At 50.9% G+C, this 18,254-nt stretch overlaps 1 protein-coding gene across 5 annotated transcripts in view; it reads left to right on the forward strand.

Moving 5' to 3' along the window:
- Positions 1-18,254, forward strand: part of VAV2 (vav guanine nucleotide exchange factor 2) — a 148,969-nt gene that overhangs the window by 95,597 nt on the left and 35,118 nt on the right. For all 5 annotated transcript variants that reach the window (XM_040606757.1, XM_040606753.1, XM_040606754.1 and 2 more), the window contains exons 3-4: positions 385-443; positions 14,650-14,718. In XM_040606757.1, the coding sequence (XP_040462691.1) occupies positions 385-443; positions 14,650-14,718 (128 nt within the window). The remainder of the gene's footprint in view (positions 1-384; positions 444-14,649; positions 14,719-18,254) is intronic.

Genomic DNA, 18,254 nt, shown 5'->3' on the forward strand with positions numbered 1-18,254 from the left:
GTGTGGGGAGAGACGAAAGGAATTACAAACCTTTTGCAATAAAATACAAAGTAAGAGGGGTTCTTCAGTGGTTCTCAGTGTTACACAAAACTTATTGGAGCAGGTCTGGATGTGTTACGGGAGCGGCAGGATGGAGTTCCCTCGGACGGTGCTGTTGAGTTGGGTATCTTTGTAGCTGAGGGTCACATGTCTTTTATGCTCAGTGGTAAAATGAAAAGCAGCGTTTGCACTGATGGTGTCCTCCAAGCCCTGGTGGTGACGTACTGTGACACTGATGGGGAGGACTGGAGCACATCCATTTCAGTGGATATTCAGCTCCAAATACCAGGCTGTGGGTTCGCTGACTTCAGTAAGCACACCAGCATCTTTTTCTCTCATTTTCAGGTGATCTCTGCAGTATCCAGACTCTCCTTCCACAGTATTGCTCAAACCAAAGGAATTAGGTAAGAACCTTTCAATACGATGCTTTAAATAACATTTCTCCCCTTCCATATTCCTAGTATTTTAATCACATCAGAATCGTTAGAAGCCACACATATTAGGGTTAAACAGACATCACGGATGCCTTGGGGATGTAGGTAGGGCACTTGTAAAAGCACCTTACAGGCTGCTCAGGAATAGTTTACAAATAAAATAAGTGAAAATGTCACAAGCTGTGTGCAACACACCTGCTGGGGAGGGTGGCAGGGTGGGTTTGCCTGTCTCTTGCTGGAGACGTCGCTCAGGTCCCCTCTGCAGGGGCTGTACAGCCGAGGGCTGGGACCCGGGAACGCCACTAATGGGCTGGGATCCCAGGAACGCCAGCAACGGCCATCCCTGTTGCCCTGCCCCGGGAGCGCTGGTGTCACCCCACTGTCCCCAACCGTCCCCTGCCCTGCTCTCTGCAGAAGTGCCCAAGGGGAAATTTCTTCCTGGCTTTGAGCAAGGCACGTCATTGCTGAGTGGGTGATGAGGGTTAGTAAGTAACGTGGCCCTGGCACCCAGGGTGGGCTGCCCGGCTGCCGGGGCCCCTCCTCCCCTGCTAATTGAAGGAGCAATGGAGAAGGAATTAAAAACAGTAGACAGTCCTATTAGGTAGAGCTGTTATCCTGGTCTTTGTTCAATTCCCTGCAAATTTGGTTTGCAATTGGTTTTCTGTTAGTGTGGGGTTTTATTCTTAATCTGGCAACGTCTTCTTAATAGAACCATGACTGGGAAGAGTTCTTAGCCTAAAGTACCTTTCCTTTTTTCTGGGGGGTGTGTGTTTGTTTCCCCAGCTATAGAACACATTTACTTTTCTGTGCAGAACGTGTCTTGCTGCTCTTCCAGTCAGGACATAGCGTGGCACTGGTCTGCGGCCGCATCCCAGGGCCAGGCACAGCCACAGCCAGGGTGCAGGGTGCAGGCTGGATGGGGCTCCAGCTTTCCCTCTAGCCCTGCCGCCCGTGCCCACCACCCCACGCCACAATTTCCACTGTTGGAACTTTTTTTTTTTTTGCTGCCTCAACTGCACTCGTATTGCTGGAGGGGAAGAGCTTTTCACGTGTAAAACCAACTCGTAAAACCAACTCGGAGCCTTCCCATCTGTTAAACACAGACCTGACAGATCCCACAAGGGCTGGGGGGAGATTCAGGGGGTGAAGGCTGGAGAAATAAAGGCGTGCTGTAAGTTAAGGACTGTTTATTATTAAGGATAGCCCCGAGTCCTGGAGAAGCCTGCAGTGATTATTATTTTAAGGGAAAAGAGCATCCAAGGCGTTGGGAGGCAGGGAGTAAGGGGGGAAGCTGGGTGCAGGAGCTGCAGTGTCTTGGCAAGGGCTGGGTTTAAGTCTCGGGGCATTGCTGGAGGAGGTTGCAGTGTGTCACTCACCCCTGGCCAAGTCCTTTCCTAGGCACGGAGGTCCTGGTGTCAGTTCGGGGGATGAATGAGCTGGCTGTCTTCTGGGAAGACTTTGGCTGAAGCATTGTTGTTCCCGTTGAGGTCTCCCGCTGCCAGGGATGGGTGGGTTGGGCGATAGCTGGGATCCAGGGACAGGGAGGCTTTGCTATTCTTGTGGATATGTGGCTTTTTCTCATTCATTTAACAGCGAGTGTTCATGGTTCCCACTGAAATCCCTTATCTTGGAAGCCTTTGCACTGTAATTACACAAGAATAGCACAGAGCTTAGTGTGTCTTTGCTTCTAACTCTGTTTTCCTGCGTATTATCCCTGCTTCTCCTCCCCATTGCCAGCACTGCAAGAACAGAAAACGCTGTTACTCCATTAGCTGGAAAATGCCCCCCCAGGGGGTGTCCCCTCCCATCACCGCTGTCTCCTGCAGTCAGAGAGCCCTTGCTTTGTCCATTGCTGCATGTTTTTTCCTTTCTAATTAGATGATTTCTTGCTACACTATCACAAAAGCCTCAATGACAGAAACTAATCTCAGATGAATTAATTTAATCTGTGGGAGCCAGCTGCAGCTCTGGCTCCCTGAAGGGATGCTCACGTTGGCCCCCACTGCCCTCCGCTCACTGGGGTCCCCACTGACGATTGGGGTCCCTATCCTTCCCTTCCTCAGTGAAGATGCTGCTATTGAAATAAATGCAGAGAGTCTTGTTGGCTTAGGCATGGTGCTCAAAACCATGGTAAATACAGTGTAATTAGGATGGTATATGGATTCTGCGGTCTTCAGCCCCACAGCCTGAATGTGGCTCTGCTCCAACCCCTATTTTAGGGTCTCAGAAGCAGAAGCACGCAAATTAAGAGTGAAATAAATCCCAAAGCCTATTACTTGTCCTTAAATAAGTTCCATGGCATATAGGGTAGAAAAATAAAAATCAATCTCATATGCAATTCAGTGGAAAAAAAAAAAAGTCTTTCAATCTTAATAATTTCTGGATACATGAACCTTGCCAGAGAAACCCTGTTTTACAAAGTAAATCAGATAGCTATCAGGATAGCTATGTTGAGATGACAGAGCGTTCCTTCCAAGAAACAAGCTACAAGCAGCAAAACATGGCAAAAAAATGATCTCGAATGCAATGTTTTGTTTGCATTGCAGCACGCTGCTAAGGCTGGGCTTAATCTCTTGCAGCTGTAGCTACAGCCCGTGCTGCGTCTTCCCCCTCCTGATCTGTTCTAGTCCCAGCTGCAGGTTTCAGAAGTCCTGCAGAAAACAGCGTCAGCCTCCAGCACTGACCTGCCTTCTAGCAGGTGATGGCCTCTCACGATTGCAGAAACAGATTTCTCGCTTGCACGAGGCTGTGCAAGCAGCGCAGGCGATGTTTTCCCGCTAAAGAAGCGTGTAGTTGTGAGGACCGCTACCACTGGGTTATTTCTGGGGTAGTGCCCTGTGTATAAAAAGATTTTTTTTTGGTGTGTCCTAGAAAAAAGGTGTATTTTCTTTCTTTAATGTAAGGTGTACAGAGGAAAGATGGTTTTGTGGCTAAGGATGTGTCCTGAAGGGAAAGTGGATGCACGGAACTACCTGTGGGTGTTGGCTCTGCCCCCGGTGCTGTACGTGGCCCTGGGAAAATCCCTTAGTTTTGTACGTTTGATTTTCCCGGCTCAGAAATGGGGAAGTGAAAAATGCCTTTGTGCACCGGGCTTGTGGGAGATGGAGCCCTGCCTCTTGGTCTCCTGCGGGAGCACAGGTTCTGCAGGAACAGGATAATACCCTTTTCCTGGTTTGTTTGTTTTTTTTCTATCCATGCATCATTTTATGAGGCTGGCTGTGGGGACAAAGAAAAGATCCTCACTGTGGAGCATCACCCGCCTAAGGAGAGGGGATTTTTTTTTTAACTCTTACTGTTTCTTAGCCTTTCCCCATCTGTCTGGAGGACTGTTGGCGGTCCCAGTGAGAAGTTGCCGCTGTGCACCTTGCCCATCCGTGGCGCTCTCTGAACAAGGAGCCTTTCTTTGACAGTCAGGACGTCAGGAATTTCCACCACAGCCCCAACCCACAGCTCAAGTCCATCGCCCCGTTCTCACAGTGGCTGGCACGAAATGCTTCCAAGCCAGGCAGGAGGATTTTGTAGCAGGCAGAAACAGCGTGGTCGTACGTGCACAGGTTCTCCCGTGCTCTGGAGCATCGGTTTTCATTCCCTTGCCAAGTTTTCTTAAGCAAACTCAGTTCTCCAGAGGACAATAGGACTTCTTGCTGCAGGACTCAATAAACCAGGATTTTATTTTTTTTCTTAAAGCTTTTTTTTTTTTTTGTTTTCCTTAAAACTTCCCTGCTGCAGCCATGGCTTTTCCCTGTTGCCCATGGTACATTCCAGCATCCTCTGGGTTCCGGCCGTTGTCTACCTCATGCTAGCAAGCTCCATGGGCTGAAGGCGAGCTGTGAGCAGAGGGGGCATGTGTTTTTTCATCTCCCCAAGATAGATGTTTTTCCTGGAAGCAGAGTTTTGCAAGCAAAGCAGGAGGTTAAGGAATATTGGCTCTTGCTGCCTGCATGCATTTTTAATGTGTGCACAGTGAAACCATCTGAAAACGGGAAGGAGTTAGCATGTTCAGGGGCCTTTTACTAAGGCTCTTAATCTAAATAAATCCTTTATATATGAACTGAACCTCTCAGCAACTTTCTTCAGAAGGCACTCAGTTAATAAAGTCGATTTAAAATATTTGCAAACGGGGAGGAGGGCTGAATCCTGTTTGTCAGGAGGAGGTTTTCTCCTGCGGGACCAGTGGCAGTGTGTTGGCTGGCTGGTGGAGGGAAGGAGAAGGGAATGGTTGTGTTTTCCCCATCCTGGGGGCCAAGGCAAGACCTCCTTGGGTCGGTGTCTGGCCCGAGCTTGTTGGAAGAATGAATAACATCAGTTTTCCCTCCAGGCAAACACAGCAAGGGCAGCCCCTCACCCTGGGCTGAGGTTTACCTTGCATTTAAACAAAGACATAACGGCATAAGTAGAAGTCAAAATGCTGGTTCTCTTGGTGTTTAACCTCTGCGTGTCACCAGCCCTGAGGTGATGGAGCAGATGTGCTGGCAGCCGAGGGCAGGCCCTTGGGGGGAGCTGCCTGTTGCCTGCTGGCGGCTGCAGGGCAGCTTTGCTCTGGGGTGCGGGGGTGTCCCCTCACCGTCCCCTACACAAAGAGCTGGGGTTTGCCATTCCGCTTACAGGAGGCTGGGAGCATCAGCAAAGGAGAAGAACCCTCCTGGCTGCCCAGAGGATGGGCTGGTGCCGGTCCCAGTGCTTCTCTGACCCCCTGCAGATCCAGTGCCAGGTGGGTGTCAGGGCTCGGTGTCCTGCAGGCACCCTGTTGAGTGCAGACCAGTGTCAAGGCCATCGTGGCTCCGTGTTGCCCATCTCGACAATGCAGATAGTGAGATGAGAGGAGAGAAGCTCGACGCTGGGATTAGCCCAGGTCGGAGCCACCTCCAGGCAAGTTCAAAGCGACTAAATGAGCTGTACCAGCATCCTTCCATCATTGAGAATTTAACTCAGAGGAGACTTTCCTACCGCCCTGCTTTGCCTGCAAACCCCGTGCCTTGCTGATGAGGTTCAGCATTGCTTTGCCAGCAGTTTTGCCCAGGTAAACTATTAAAACAGACTGACAGGCTCAAATTGAGGTTTGCAGCATTATCAGCCCTCGAGTTTCTGTACTTAAGGGCTTGCCAATAATATCAGGATGTGTGTGTGGGTGAAAGGGAGGAGGGATGGGAAGGGAGAGTCGCAAGCATCCCGCCTGCACCGTTCACGGGGCTGTGATGTTCCCGTGTGGAGCGAGCAGTGGTGCCCCATGCAGTGCCCTGCCTGCCCGCAGGAGAGGGGCAGAGGGGGCACGTGGAGCTGGACCCATGCGGGCAGCCCCCAGCCCCTGCCCTGCAGAACATGCGTGTGCCTGCTCCCAGCGTGTGTCTGTTTGATCTGGAAACTCCTCAGCGTTTCATCCACCAGTTCAGAATTAAACCCAGAGTTTTGTCCAGGTTTCATGACTTAAATCTGTTTTGCCGTCTGATGGAGCCCCGCTACAGTAGGGGGGTTCTCTTATGGTTGTTGGGGGGGTGACCATGTAAAGGAGACTTTGTGACCCTGCCAGCAAATCCCACTTCTTGGAAAAGATAGGGTGGCACAAGTTCTGGCATAGCTGATCAAGGAGATGCTCCCGTTGCTGTCCTAGAGGAGAGAAGGGAGATACGGAAAAATCTTTATGGAATTTGCAAAGATTCTCCAGCATGATGGAGGCTTCATGCTGATCAGATTTGGTCTCTGCTCTGCTGGTCCCTGGGGACGGTAGCTTAACGCAGGAGGCAGTTCCAGCTGTGTGTGAAAATGGCAAGCAATTAAAGTCGCTAGCGATTAAGTCCTGGAGTGTCTTCTGATGAGGAGGTAGTTACAGGACCTCATCTGTAAGGTTGGTTTTACAAGGACTGTTTTATTCATTGCCAAGGTGTGCTCTGTAATTGCACCCTGCCCATTATTTTTTTTACTGCCGTCGTGTATCCATTGTACGTGCTTTAAGTGTTGCTATAAAATGGATGGAGAAGGCTGTGGAAGGAACCCATGTCTGGAAATGTGTATGGCTGCTGTGCAGCGTGCTCCAGTGCTCCAGGGAGTCTGGGACTGGGACCAGTCCTGGGACTGACTGACCAGCACAAACCCACAGAGGTTCAGCCACAGACCTCACAAGCCAGGGGCCGAGGGGAGATGGTTTCTTGTGACACAGACAAACCTTTAGGAGTGACTGTAAAGCTTCTTCCTTTGTCAATAGGCAAGATCATTGGCTAAAAGCAGTTCCTTTCCAGCTAAAAATGTTTTTAACACGTTTATTTTGGCAAGCGTGTATCCTCAAAGACTTGCTCCTAAGAGAGTCTGAAAAATATCATTGACATGTTTTCCTGTGCGGCTGCTTTGTAGGCTTGGGAGATGCTGAGGTCACCCCGTAAGCATCTGCTAGTAAAAGCAAAGGCAGTTTCTCTCACCCCCTCCCCACCAGCAGCTTCACGTAATGAAGATACAGTTCTGATGTGCACAGCTCTGCTTAATAGCCACGTGCGGGGCTTGCGGGTTTTTGGGGTGCACCTGCCTTGTCATTGCTCATGGCCTTGGCCCGTGTCATGCGTCTCTCAGCCTCATGTGTCACCGGCCACCCTTGCACCATGTCACCTTTGGGTACCACAGCTTTCTCCCCTGTGCAGGGTCTGTGCGTAGGCTGGTGATCAGAGGCGCTGGAAAGGTCTCTCTGAAACGCAGTCCTTGCCCCAGGCATGGAGAAGGACTTCAGGCTTGGCTGGTCCCAAAAGGGGGGCTCAGAGGTGGGGGATCCCAGTGCTGGGGGACAGGGGGGCTCAGGGCTGGGGGCTGTGCCTGGGGAGAGGTGTCCTCAGGTGCTTACGGCTCTTGGCACCCTGACGGAGAGTGGGAAGCACATGTCTTTTTATTCCTTGTGGACCCCAGAAGGTGCTGCTCAGCCCAGGTGGTCTGTTGGAGCTGGTTTACATTGCACAGTAGGACCCCGCTTGGCTGGGACGTGCTGGTGGTGCTTGCATGCATGCGGTCAGCAGCGCTGGTGCTGGTCTGGAAGCAGGCAGAAATAACTGTTTAGATATTTATTTGTTTTTATTGGCGTGTGTTTCATAGGATTGCAGCTGCTCAGGTACACCAGAGAAACTGCTGCTCGGACCACTAAAAAATTTCCTTGTGCTGTTTTGCTACAAGTTAAAAAGGGGGGGGGGGGGGTGTGTCGTTCAAGGTTTTTGTTTTAACAGAGTGTTTTCTGAAGTCAGGCAATTGCAGAGCCTTGTGGGGATGTTGTTATACATCGTGGGGTGTGTCCCAGGTCTTTTCCTCCTGGCTGTGATTTATCTTGATGCTCCACGGGTGACCAGTGCCATCTGCCCAGAGTAACGGTACCCTGTGCTTGGCTTAGTTGCAGGGGCTGGCTGGGGCGAGGGCTCTGGCCATCTCCATCCACGGTGGGTGCAAAACCCCTGCCCTGGTGCTGGGCTCTGCTGCAGTTTCAAGCCAGCATGTGAGCTGCAAGAGCATCCTCCCTCCTCCCCAACCTGCTGCTCACGCGTTCCTGGTGGCATCAGGGCTATGGGGATGCTCTGCTGGGAGGGAGGGCTGCTGATGTCCCTGCTCACTGCGCTTGCCATTGATTTGCAGCCATGCATTTTCAAATCTAGTTTTCTTCTGAGTCAGAGACAAGGGCCAAATCGTTTCCTAGTGATTGGTTGTGCTGTTACCCCAGAGGGTTTGTTTTTTGTTTTTTTGTTTTCCTTTCTTTATGAGAAAGATGTTTCTGGATTCCCCTTTTGATTTTATCCATCTGTTATGGTCAACGTGGAGCTGAAGTGAGGAGAAAATCGTACCACATTCTTGACCGAAGCACTGGTACATGAGAATTTTTTAAAAAATGTGATAATGTGTTGAAACATAAAATTATATGAGCTGTTATTTTCTTGTCTCCTAGTCTCCAGAAATACTCGGTTCAGATTTGAGCTAAAGATAAAGCAGGGCATGCAGCTAACCCTTGGGCACTGTGCAGTGCACTGTGCTAAATGCTGTAAGTACTCTCCTGCAAAATCATCATCTTTGTGTTATCTGATGATGTAGCTTGCTGTTTCCCCACTGAATTTCTATCAGAATTAATCTTGTGAGAATTTTTGCAAGTTCCAGACCACAAATAAAAGCAAATCATAATTTTTCAGAAGACATCTCTAAAATTTGGCACAGCGTGAGGTGCTTCTTTCCAGAGATGAGTAATGTAACACAATAGTATGATTTTAATTAAATTCAGCAGCTTTTGGTATGCTCCAATGTGTCTTGTTCTGCAGGGAGAGAATTGATTCCACTCTGCTTTAAAAAAAATGGCTCTTGGGCATTCATAGCGTGGGTTTCATCCATCTCAGAGCACTTTACCAAAATCATTCTCTTGACGCTGTTCCCATTTCACGGATGGGAACCAAGACTCGGAGGTGCTGCCTGGGTCAGGAGTAGGGCTGGAGAAGCAGCTCCAGATCACCGCTTTGCCTGCCCCTGATCAGCTCACAGCCACCTCTTGGTACCTCAGTACATTAAATGCTGCTTTAATTCACCGAATCCCAGGGAAGATGATGATGAAGGCATTTTCAGTTGCGTGTAAACGTCTTGCAAACCCCCATGGTTTTCTTTGGACAGCTCCTGGAGCACTGTGCTCATGAAGGCACGACGATGCGCCCAGAGGACCCGTTACGGCTCTGGGATGCCAGAACCGATGGCTGATGGGGGACCCACGGTCAGGGGGATGGGGTGGTCCCATGCTCAGAGAGTGACTCACCACCCTGGAGAAAAAGAGGAGGGGAAAAAGGAAGGGGGAAGGATGGAGCTATCAAAATGACATGCTATGAACAGCCGAGGTCAGAGTGTTTCCCCTGGATAAATAGATTTTGGGTTTGAAGTGGCGTTAAAGCTCAGCAGTGGGACCAACGGGCTCCTCTCTAAGCACGGGACCGAAGCAGGCTGCTCACCCCGCAGACAGGCTCACGTGGAAAGCATGGCCTGAAGTGGGAAATCTTGGTGAAATCGCAGATTTCATATATAGACAAAGGGTTTCCTTTGTATTGCCACAACGCTTTTTTTCAAAAGAGAGTTGACGGAGGAGCTGTACACCCAGCCATGGCTTCTGTGAGCTGCTGCAAGGTGTAGTTATGGTCTGTAGACACCATGCCATGGAAACTTTTTTCTGCCAGATCCTGAGCCAGGAAGACTCAGCCCAGCCTGGTCCATCCCAGTAGAGCTGTGGAAGCCCCTTTGCAGCAGCTTGAGATTATGGCTGTCCCCATTTGTGAAGAAATCCCTCGCAGAAGGGGTAGCAGATGGGAACAGCTCAGGTGTCACGGGTGTCACATACTCCACCTGCTTTTTAAAACACAGAAATGTGATTGCTGGACTTAGGAAAACGGGGGGAGATTATTGTGCTGGTGTTGGGAGGCAGGATTCCCACTCCTGGTAAGGGATGAACCACCTCCTTTAGTCTGCCGTGGGTGTTTGCACAAGTCCTGAAAGCCTCCTTGCAGAACTGCCTGACAGATGATCTCCACCGAGGGCAGCCTCGGATGGGAACAGCTCCTTGGGAATGGAGGGCAGCGGGGGGGAACATTTCCACCCTGTCTGCTTCTCACCAGGCTTTCTGTTCCCAGGGCTGGTGCTTGACCCCAAGAAATCGGGATGGAGATAGGGAAAACAGAACGTATGTCGTGCTGGGTCCTCCCTGGACTGTCACACATGGGTTTGAGGCTAAGATGGTACCATGCAAAATCATCAGACTAACGCTGCCCCATCCCTGCCCCTCTTTATTCTCTGTGACAGTGCTGCAGAGGTGAACAGTTGCTAGGGCAAGGCACCCAGATGCTGAAATGTGTTCATAAATAAATAAATCTTCCTGCTTATTGCTGTTAGAATTGCAGCCTTACCTGGCTCTTCCCATTAAATAATTCAGAGGAGAGAGCAGCCAGGCAGTGCATCGGCGTGCGCCTTCCCCCCATAGCAAGGATTACTGCAGGGGAGCAGTGAGGGCAGCTGATGGGGGTACAGTGTGGCATGGATCATGGGGGCAACCTGAGTGTCCGCTGAGAGCAAGGGAGGGTTTTTGCATTAGGTGCCTCGTAAAATATTAATTGATTATTCCTCTGTGTGATGCACCATGGCTGTGGTCTGCTCCTGCCTTGCCTTGCAAGAGTGCGTTGCACAGGGTGCTGCGCGCTGTGCGTGTGCAAGCTCTCCAACCCAGAAAGTAGCCTAAATGTTTTGTAAGATCAAGGGGGTGCTTTGCATTGCATGTCGAGACCGATCATCTGCTGTAAGCCTTGTCCTCAAGAGGAGAAGCTCGCTCTAAACGCCATAACAAATTACTTGGTCTTTTCTTCTCTTTTCGGCTCTAAAACAAACACATCAGATTGATCCTGCTTTCGTTCTCTTCTTTGATCTCTGGAAGCGATGCTGTTGAATGCTGTGGGGTTTGACTGTGAAGAAGTCTACTCTGGGAGGTTTATTATCTCTGAGAGCCTGTTCCAGCGGTGTTTGATGTTGCTGGGGCTTTTGCTCTTCATCTGAGCAGGATTGGGCTTGCTGCAGCCCAGGCGCAGGCTGGGAGGATAAATGGCTCAGCAGGTGGTTTTCATGACAGTGGAGTAAGAAAGAGTCTGGTTAACTAATGATACTAAACAAGAGATATTTTCAAATTTCAAATGAATTTAAATTAACTAGGATCTCTGCAAACCTGTTGGGTTTCCGTGGACTCAGAATACTTCACTCGTTACTGTTGGGCATTCCCAGCTATAGCATTTAATATATGTATGAAGTTGCAGCGCACCTGGAGATCCGTAAGAACTTCCCAGGGAATCAGTAGCTTTTGGACCCCTTGACTTCCAGTGTTTCTGCTCTTCAAAAAATTAATGACATACACCAGCTGGTTGCAAACAAGGGGATTGCTCTTGGGGAGCTCGTGGCTGGGGAACGTGCAGCACCATCACCCAGCCAGGTGGAGATGCTTCTCCCTGCATGGTTGGGGCCAGGCTGATGATCTGCACGCAAGTGTCTAGATGCAAATCCTGTGCTGGACCTGGACATACACAAGGGAAACCCCAGTGAGAAACACTGGGTTAGAAGTTCACCCAGTTGGCTCTTCTTAGCATTGCCTGGACATGGAGCCGGTGGGGCAGGAGTGAGAGCAGGGCTTTCCTCCCCCAGCCTCTCCCCACCATGTCAGGTCTGTTTCTGCAGCCAGCTCAAGTGGGAGATGTTGCCCCAAGATGAGCCCATGGTGGGGAGCCACAAAGGTGATCTGATGGGAAGCGGGAAAACCGGCAATGCAGGGAATTAATTGATGGGACCGGGCTGGCTGGGCAGTGCACCCCGCTCCTCCTGCCAGCACTACCCTGACCCCCTGTGAGAGTCTGTGCAGAAAAGTGTTCAGTGTATTTTTCTGTAGCTGGCTGCTGGAGGTTCATCCTCCTCAGCTTGTTGCTGGAAGATGAATTTTTCCTGTGTTCAGTGAAGAATAATATAAATGGATATATAAGGGAGCTTAAGCCCAAAGTAGGGAGATATTTTCAATAACGGCCATAATTAGCAGGGCTAAATTGAATTATGTTGTTGCATAGAGGGCTTTTGGAGAAGAGAAAAGACTGTTTGGGCAAGAGCTGCCTAAAGCCCAGGGCACGGTCCCAGCCCCAGGTGGCTTGTCCTGCAGCCTCGGGGCTGGTACCCTGTTTTGGGGAAGGGGCGAGGAGCTGGGGGGAGATGGATGTGGGGAGCCTCTCCAGAGCCGCGTGTGGCATGGGCACTGGGGAGAGAGGCACAAACAATGGGCAAACCCAAGGCTTTCTCCAAAAAGCCATTCTTCAGCTCCAGGTTTTAGATGGTCCATGCAGTAATCCTCTCCTCAGTGTGACTTTCCTTCTAATTGCATTCTGTGCATCCTTGTTTAGCCAGTAGCTGCTATTGCGGAGATACAGGTTATTAATTCCTCCCCTGCCCTGACTTTCACTCCGGTGCTTTACCGGTGGTCAAGGTGAAGCTGGGGGGGCTGATGGAGTTGCCATCTCCATGAAACTCTCATTAGAAAAATTTTTTCTCTCTTTGCTGTCTCCTTGTCTTACATTGGGGGGTTTATCACAGGAACTGATTACACCTCGAGCCCAGATTTATGGTTGGAAATGTGTGCTTCTGATTTTAATATTCTTTATAGCTCTTTTACTTCTTTCTTTCTGGCGTGGTGAGCACTGGAGAAGGAAATAGAGATTAAGAGCTGAAGATGCATGTAAAAGAAAGGAAGTTGTGCCTTGTGGTGGATTTTTTTTTAAATATTATTGTAACAAGTGGTGCTTAAACAGAGGTCACCTCCAATTTCTCCTTTCTCGCCAGAGCTGTGCAGGATGGTGTAGCCCTGCGGCAGCAGGTGCTGTCCCCCTTCGCCTGCCGGGGCTGAGGTCTGAGACCGGTTCCCACGATGGGCTCAGCCACGTGCAGGAGGAGCTGGTGGCTTTTTTGTCTGCGCTTCACATGGCTTTTGTGTTTGTCACTGATCCCCGGGGGGGACAGCAGGGCAGAGGAAACGCGGACAGACACATGTGTTTTGTAAAGATCCTGGGTGCCTCCTGGTCTCTCACTGCACCTTTACGCTTCAAAGCTTCTCTCCAAATTAAGCATCCCCCATCTCACAAATGCACGGGCAGCTGTTTGTGCCAGATGTTGGGGTGTCGGGATGATAGCCCAGCGGCACCTGCCTTGCAATGAGACTCTGAGACCAGGCACAGCCCCGTCTCGTCTTCCCACCCATCGCTTTCCTGCCTCCGGCACTGCCGCAGTGCGGATGGGCACAGTTAGATGTGCCAGCCTTGGGTGCTCCTCTGTTCCCGTGGGCATGGCAGCCGCGATAGCTGGTGGAGTGTGAAACCCTCCTGCTCCATGCCGGGGTCACCACCTGCTTGTGGTTTTAATTGAACTTGCTGCAGGTTTGAGCACTGTTTCAAAACATTTGGTCCGAAGCTGCTCACCAAAGGAAGGGTGAAGTGTAGCAGAGGAGGGAAGGCAAATTAACGCTAGAGACAGGATCCAAAAATAGCACGTTCAGGGGCTAGCCAGGCCATGTATTAAATCTTCCAGGAGAGGCCATCTATAATGAAACAGGGAGGCTGGGAGGGCAGAGGAGGAAATTGCTCTTGGGGGCAGTTACAAGTTCACGTGTATCCAGTTCTGCTCCCTCACAGCATCAGCATCCCACCCTGTGTGGCTTTTACCCTGGGGAGCCCCGGCTGCCGTCGCTGCGATGGCCACGGGGACAGACCGAGGTGCCCTGCTGCAGCTGTGTTCCCGGGGCTCTCTGGCTGCAGCCAGGCTTGCTGAGACCCCAGCCCCACACAGCCGTAGTCACAAGGTGCATCCAGCCCCAGCAAAGCCAGAGCCCATGGCCCTGTGCCAGCAATAATACATTGGGTTTAATTAAAGCAGTATTTTTCATCTCCTTCATACGTTATTTGGTTATTACTTCAGAATGAGCCAAGGAATTCTTGTATTCCCCCCTACTTCCCTCCCATTCTCTTTTAATCTGCTTTCTCCCCCCTTCCTTTTGCTCCCTTCTGGTGTCCTGTCCCTCAGCCCCAGGGTTTTAACTTTTTTCAGCTATCACAAAGTTGTTAAGATGAGGAATCCCAGGGTTCCTAAAGGCTCGTTCGTTCTGGTGCACTGGCTGCTTGCAGCGGTGGGAGATGCTCATGTGAAGCGGCTCGGTGTGCCCTGGCCCAGCGAGGCAGGACCTCGCAGACGGAAAGGCTTCATCATGGGTGCAGGAGAGGGTGTTTCTCTGTCTCAACAAGTCCAGCACCAGATTTGAATTAGATTTCTGAGTCATTTGTGCAGCCCAGCACAGCGGGGAGCAGTCACTCAGACTCGGGGTCTCTGAGATGCTGTTAGACGATGCAGTTCCTCGCTTCAGTGCTCAGACGGTGCCCTGCGGTGAACCAGCCTCACCACCTAGTTTCTCGTCCTGCTGTCCCAGTGCTGCCCGCGGGAAGCAGCGGAGATGATGTCGTTGTGGGAGCTAATACCCCAACAGGAAAAAAATGTATTTGCAATGAATGTTTTGTTCCAAAACACCCTCAGCTCAACGGGATGCTCAGGGCTGGGCTGAGTTCAGCTGGGGCTTCAGGGGATCTGCGGCGAGGGGTGAGACACCAGTAACGCTGTCATTCCTTTCCTTCCCCAGGCCCTTCCCGTCAGAGGAGACCACGGAAAATGATGACGATGTATATCGGAGCTTGGAGGAGCTGGCGGAGTAAGTGGCCTCGCCTTCTCACGGGGAGGGGACACAAAAAGGGAAAAGTTGCGATGTAGTTCCAGCAAAGTCAGATAAAATTTGACAGCAGGGCTCAGAGAGCTGGGTCGGCTGCTTTGATCGTCTTGCCAGGAGATTTTTGTGCTCTTACAATAGCCTGTCTTTTCCCACATAGTGCCCTGGGATACATCACTTTTAATCGGGTTGAGTTTATGAGTGGCGCTGCGGGGGGTGAGGGGGGCCAAGTCCACAGGGAGCCCCTCCGCCTGCTAAATCCCATCCTTAACTGTAAAACCCCGGGACGTAATTTGTCCTCTGAGCTGAGTGGAGCTGAGCCACTCCCTGGGACAGGGGTACGGTGGCTAACTCAGTGCTGGACCCCCCCATGGCGTTTTGGGGGCTGCGTGGGTGCTGGCACACGGGTCTGCACCCCCTGTGAGTGTTTTTAGACCACAGTAGGCAGCACCTCGCAGGTGACCCATCCTGGTGGTGCGGTGGGTTGCAGGGTGATGCTGCTGGGGTTTCTGTGTCTATATATAATCTGTGTCTCTGCTGTCTGTGTTTTGCTGCCCATGGTGATGACATAACAGGCTTTTAAAAGCAACCTTGAACTACAATGTATATGGTGAAACACGGGCGCTATTGGAATTCGATGGCAGCGTTCCCGTCGGCCAGGGTTTTACTTACGAAGTGCAGCCTGGTTCGTATGGGGGAAAAGTCTGTATGGGTGGATATGTGGCTTTATACAGTTAAATATTATTGTTCCACAACATAAATAATAAGACTCCTTAATCCAATGAGTTCCTTATGGCTTCAGTTATTACAAAAGTAAATCATAAATTACTAGTCGAGGGAATGGAGTACCCTAGAATCCCCCGCTTGCGGTTTGCTCCCAGCAGCTACAGTTTAATAAAATTCTGACTTATAAAGGGGTCCTTTCAAGAATAACATTTTATCCCCCCTCTCCTAAAGCTTTCAAAATCCCTGTAATGTTAGGTTTTAAAATTCCTGATGCTCACACATAGGTGTGCTTTTAATTGGAGAAAGGTTTGTCTGTGGACTCATACACAAGCGCTCTCCCAGAAATGGGGGAGTTACTCGGTACCTCGGAGTAGGTTACTCGGTGTTGAAGATGGGTTCCCAACTTCAACTGCTCTGCTGCCAGCAGTGCAGCTCCCGCAGGCAGGCTGGGTGGAAGCTGTTCCTTGGACCTTTGCTCATGGCTACAAGTTGCTGCCTCTGTGAGATGCCCAAGTCCTGTGCTCAGATGACTTAGAGGTTTATTTCTTATTGGTTGCCCTGTTCTGTCCCAGATCGTCTCCAACTTCTAACTTTCCCCTTTTTCCCATTCTTTGCAAAATCCTCTTCTTTGCACCTGTAGTTAGGACCACTGGGGAAAGGTGGATGTAAACCAGTGTGGGGATATTGCACTAATCCCTTCATCCAGATGTGCGCTCCTGCTGCAGCCAGGTTGTGCACGGAAACACAACCTACGAAACGGAGACGTAATTCACCCGTAACTGGAAAACCCCCCGAAGCCCTGGAGAGCCCCTTAGCATGAGTGTTGCCGCTCCCGCTGCCTGGAGACACATCAGCAATAGTCCCCCTTTCTCCCTGTGACAAGGAGCGTCTCTCCGTGCTTGACAAGGAAACTTTCATTGGGAATTTGCTGGTCACAATGGTGCGTGCTGGGCACCGATGCTGGGCGCTGGCAGACCGCAGGACCGCATGAGAAAGCTCTTTCTTAGCTGCTGCCGATCTCCAAACAGCCAAACAAGGGCGTCATTCATGAGCTGGGAATGATTCAGTCCATCCAGCATCTTTGCATTGAATATTGCTGATGATCCAGCAGCCTTGGGAAGATCCGAGTGCATCCGAAATGCTTTGTTGGGGGCAAGGAAGTGGTTTTCATAGCAAGCAGTGAAGTGACCCAAGGCGTGGAAGGAACCACCACTGCACACCCAACCAGGCGCCGCAATCTTCCCTTCTGCAAGGGACACCCTGCCACCTCTGCGTGTTTTTTTCCACGTTAACTTGCTCCATCACACCTATCGGAGTGATTAGTTGGATCATTTTGGAGGCATGCACAGTCCTGTCCGTAAAACCACTGTGAAACATGCTGCTGCAAGGGCCCCGCCTGCTGTTCCCGCTGGGCATGTGGGGCTGGGGTGCAGGTGAGGAGGGAGAATCCCAGGGGGCTCAGCACCACTGAGCCACCCCCCGGGAGAGAAGAGTCTCCCCAGGGGAGCTCTGTCTGGGCATTGTGCTGCGGGGATACCGGGATATAAAGCTCAGGATAAATATTGAGCTGGTTCTGACAAGACATTTTGGAGGCTGGTAGAAGTGGGGCTTGTTTGATACAGTGAGAGTATCAACGTGCTGCCTTTCAGCCTTAAGTACTCGGAGCTGTTTGGTGTCCCCCATTTGAGATTTTGGGCAAATTCCTGTTCTGCAAAGCATTTAAAATCTAAACATGTTTGTGACAGAGGTGGCCGATTTGGGAAGGAAAAGGAACCAGTTTTGTCCCTGTTGTTCCCACGATGCTCTAAAGACCAAAGACCTTCATCCCAGTGAGCAGCGAGGTCGCTCCCAGCGCAGAGGAGCGGTGACAGCTGGGGACAGAAGCCAGCGCCAGGGCTGGGTGGATCGATAGCAGTGCCACGAGGGCCGTTTACATGCACTGCAGAAACAAGCTGTCTGCGTGCAAGCACGAGGTGGCCGCGGGGTGCTGGTGTGTATAAAAGCCGTTCATGCCTTGATGAACCCATTGTGCTTTCACCTTTGGGGTATCGCAGAGACTATGCCGAGCATGCAGCTCCCCAGCCTGGGTCAGCCATGCAGCAGATCAAGGCAGATAATTGCCTGGAAACAGCTATTTTTATTTAAAAAAAACCAAAAAAACCAAAAAAAAAATACCACCAAAACCCCCTCACAAACCAAAAAAAAAAAAAAAACCCTGAAAAAAAAACCAACAAAAGAACAATTGGCTATGGAAGGGGGAGGGGAAACTAAAAGGGTATCAGGGGAACTAGGAAGTTCATAGATTCCCTGTCCTCAGCCCGGCAGCCCCTTGGTTTGCTTTGCCGTTGGCCAGATGGCAGCCTGCAGAGAGCCCGGGCAGATGGCGAGGGCCGGCCAGTTTGCAAGTGGTGCCTGATCGATACTGGGAGCGGCAGTAAAGGGATGCTTGTCCTCTGCCGCCTGATTTATTTCGGCGGGCCCTAATGCCAGACCCTAGAGCAGCAGCCGGTGCTGGGGGTGTTTGCCCAGGAAAGGAGTGGAGCTTTGCAATGGCAACACGTGGGTGCGTTCGCTGGAGCCTGCCCCCCAAAAATCAAAGCGACTTTTGTCCTGAGGATGTTCCCGCAGGTTTGCAGGGATGTGAGCTGCTGTTTCCCACATGGCTACGGCTGCTGGGCACTGAAGGCAGTGGGTAGTTATCTACCTTACTGCTGAGCATCTTCCCTGACAACTGCTTTTCCATCTCTCTTGATGGCTGTTTCAGCTGCCCCAGATCATTCTGGTACTTCAGAAGT

This window comes from Falco naumanni, chromosome 9 (genome assembly GCF_017639655.2).
Source record: "Falco naumanni isolate bFalNau1 chromosome 9, bFalNau1.pat, whole genome shotgun sequence".
In the NCBI taxonomy this organism is placed as follows: Eukaryota; Metazoa; Chordata; class Aves; order Falconiformes; family Falconidae; genus Falco; species Falco naumanni.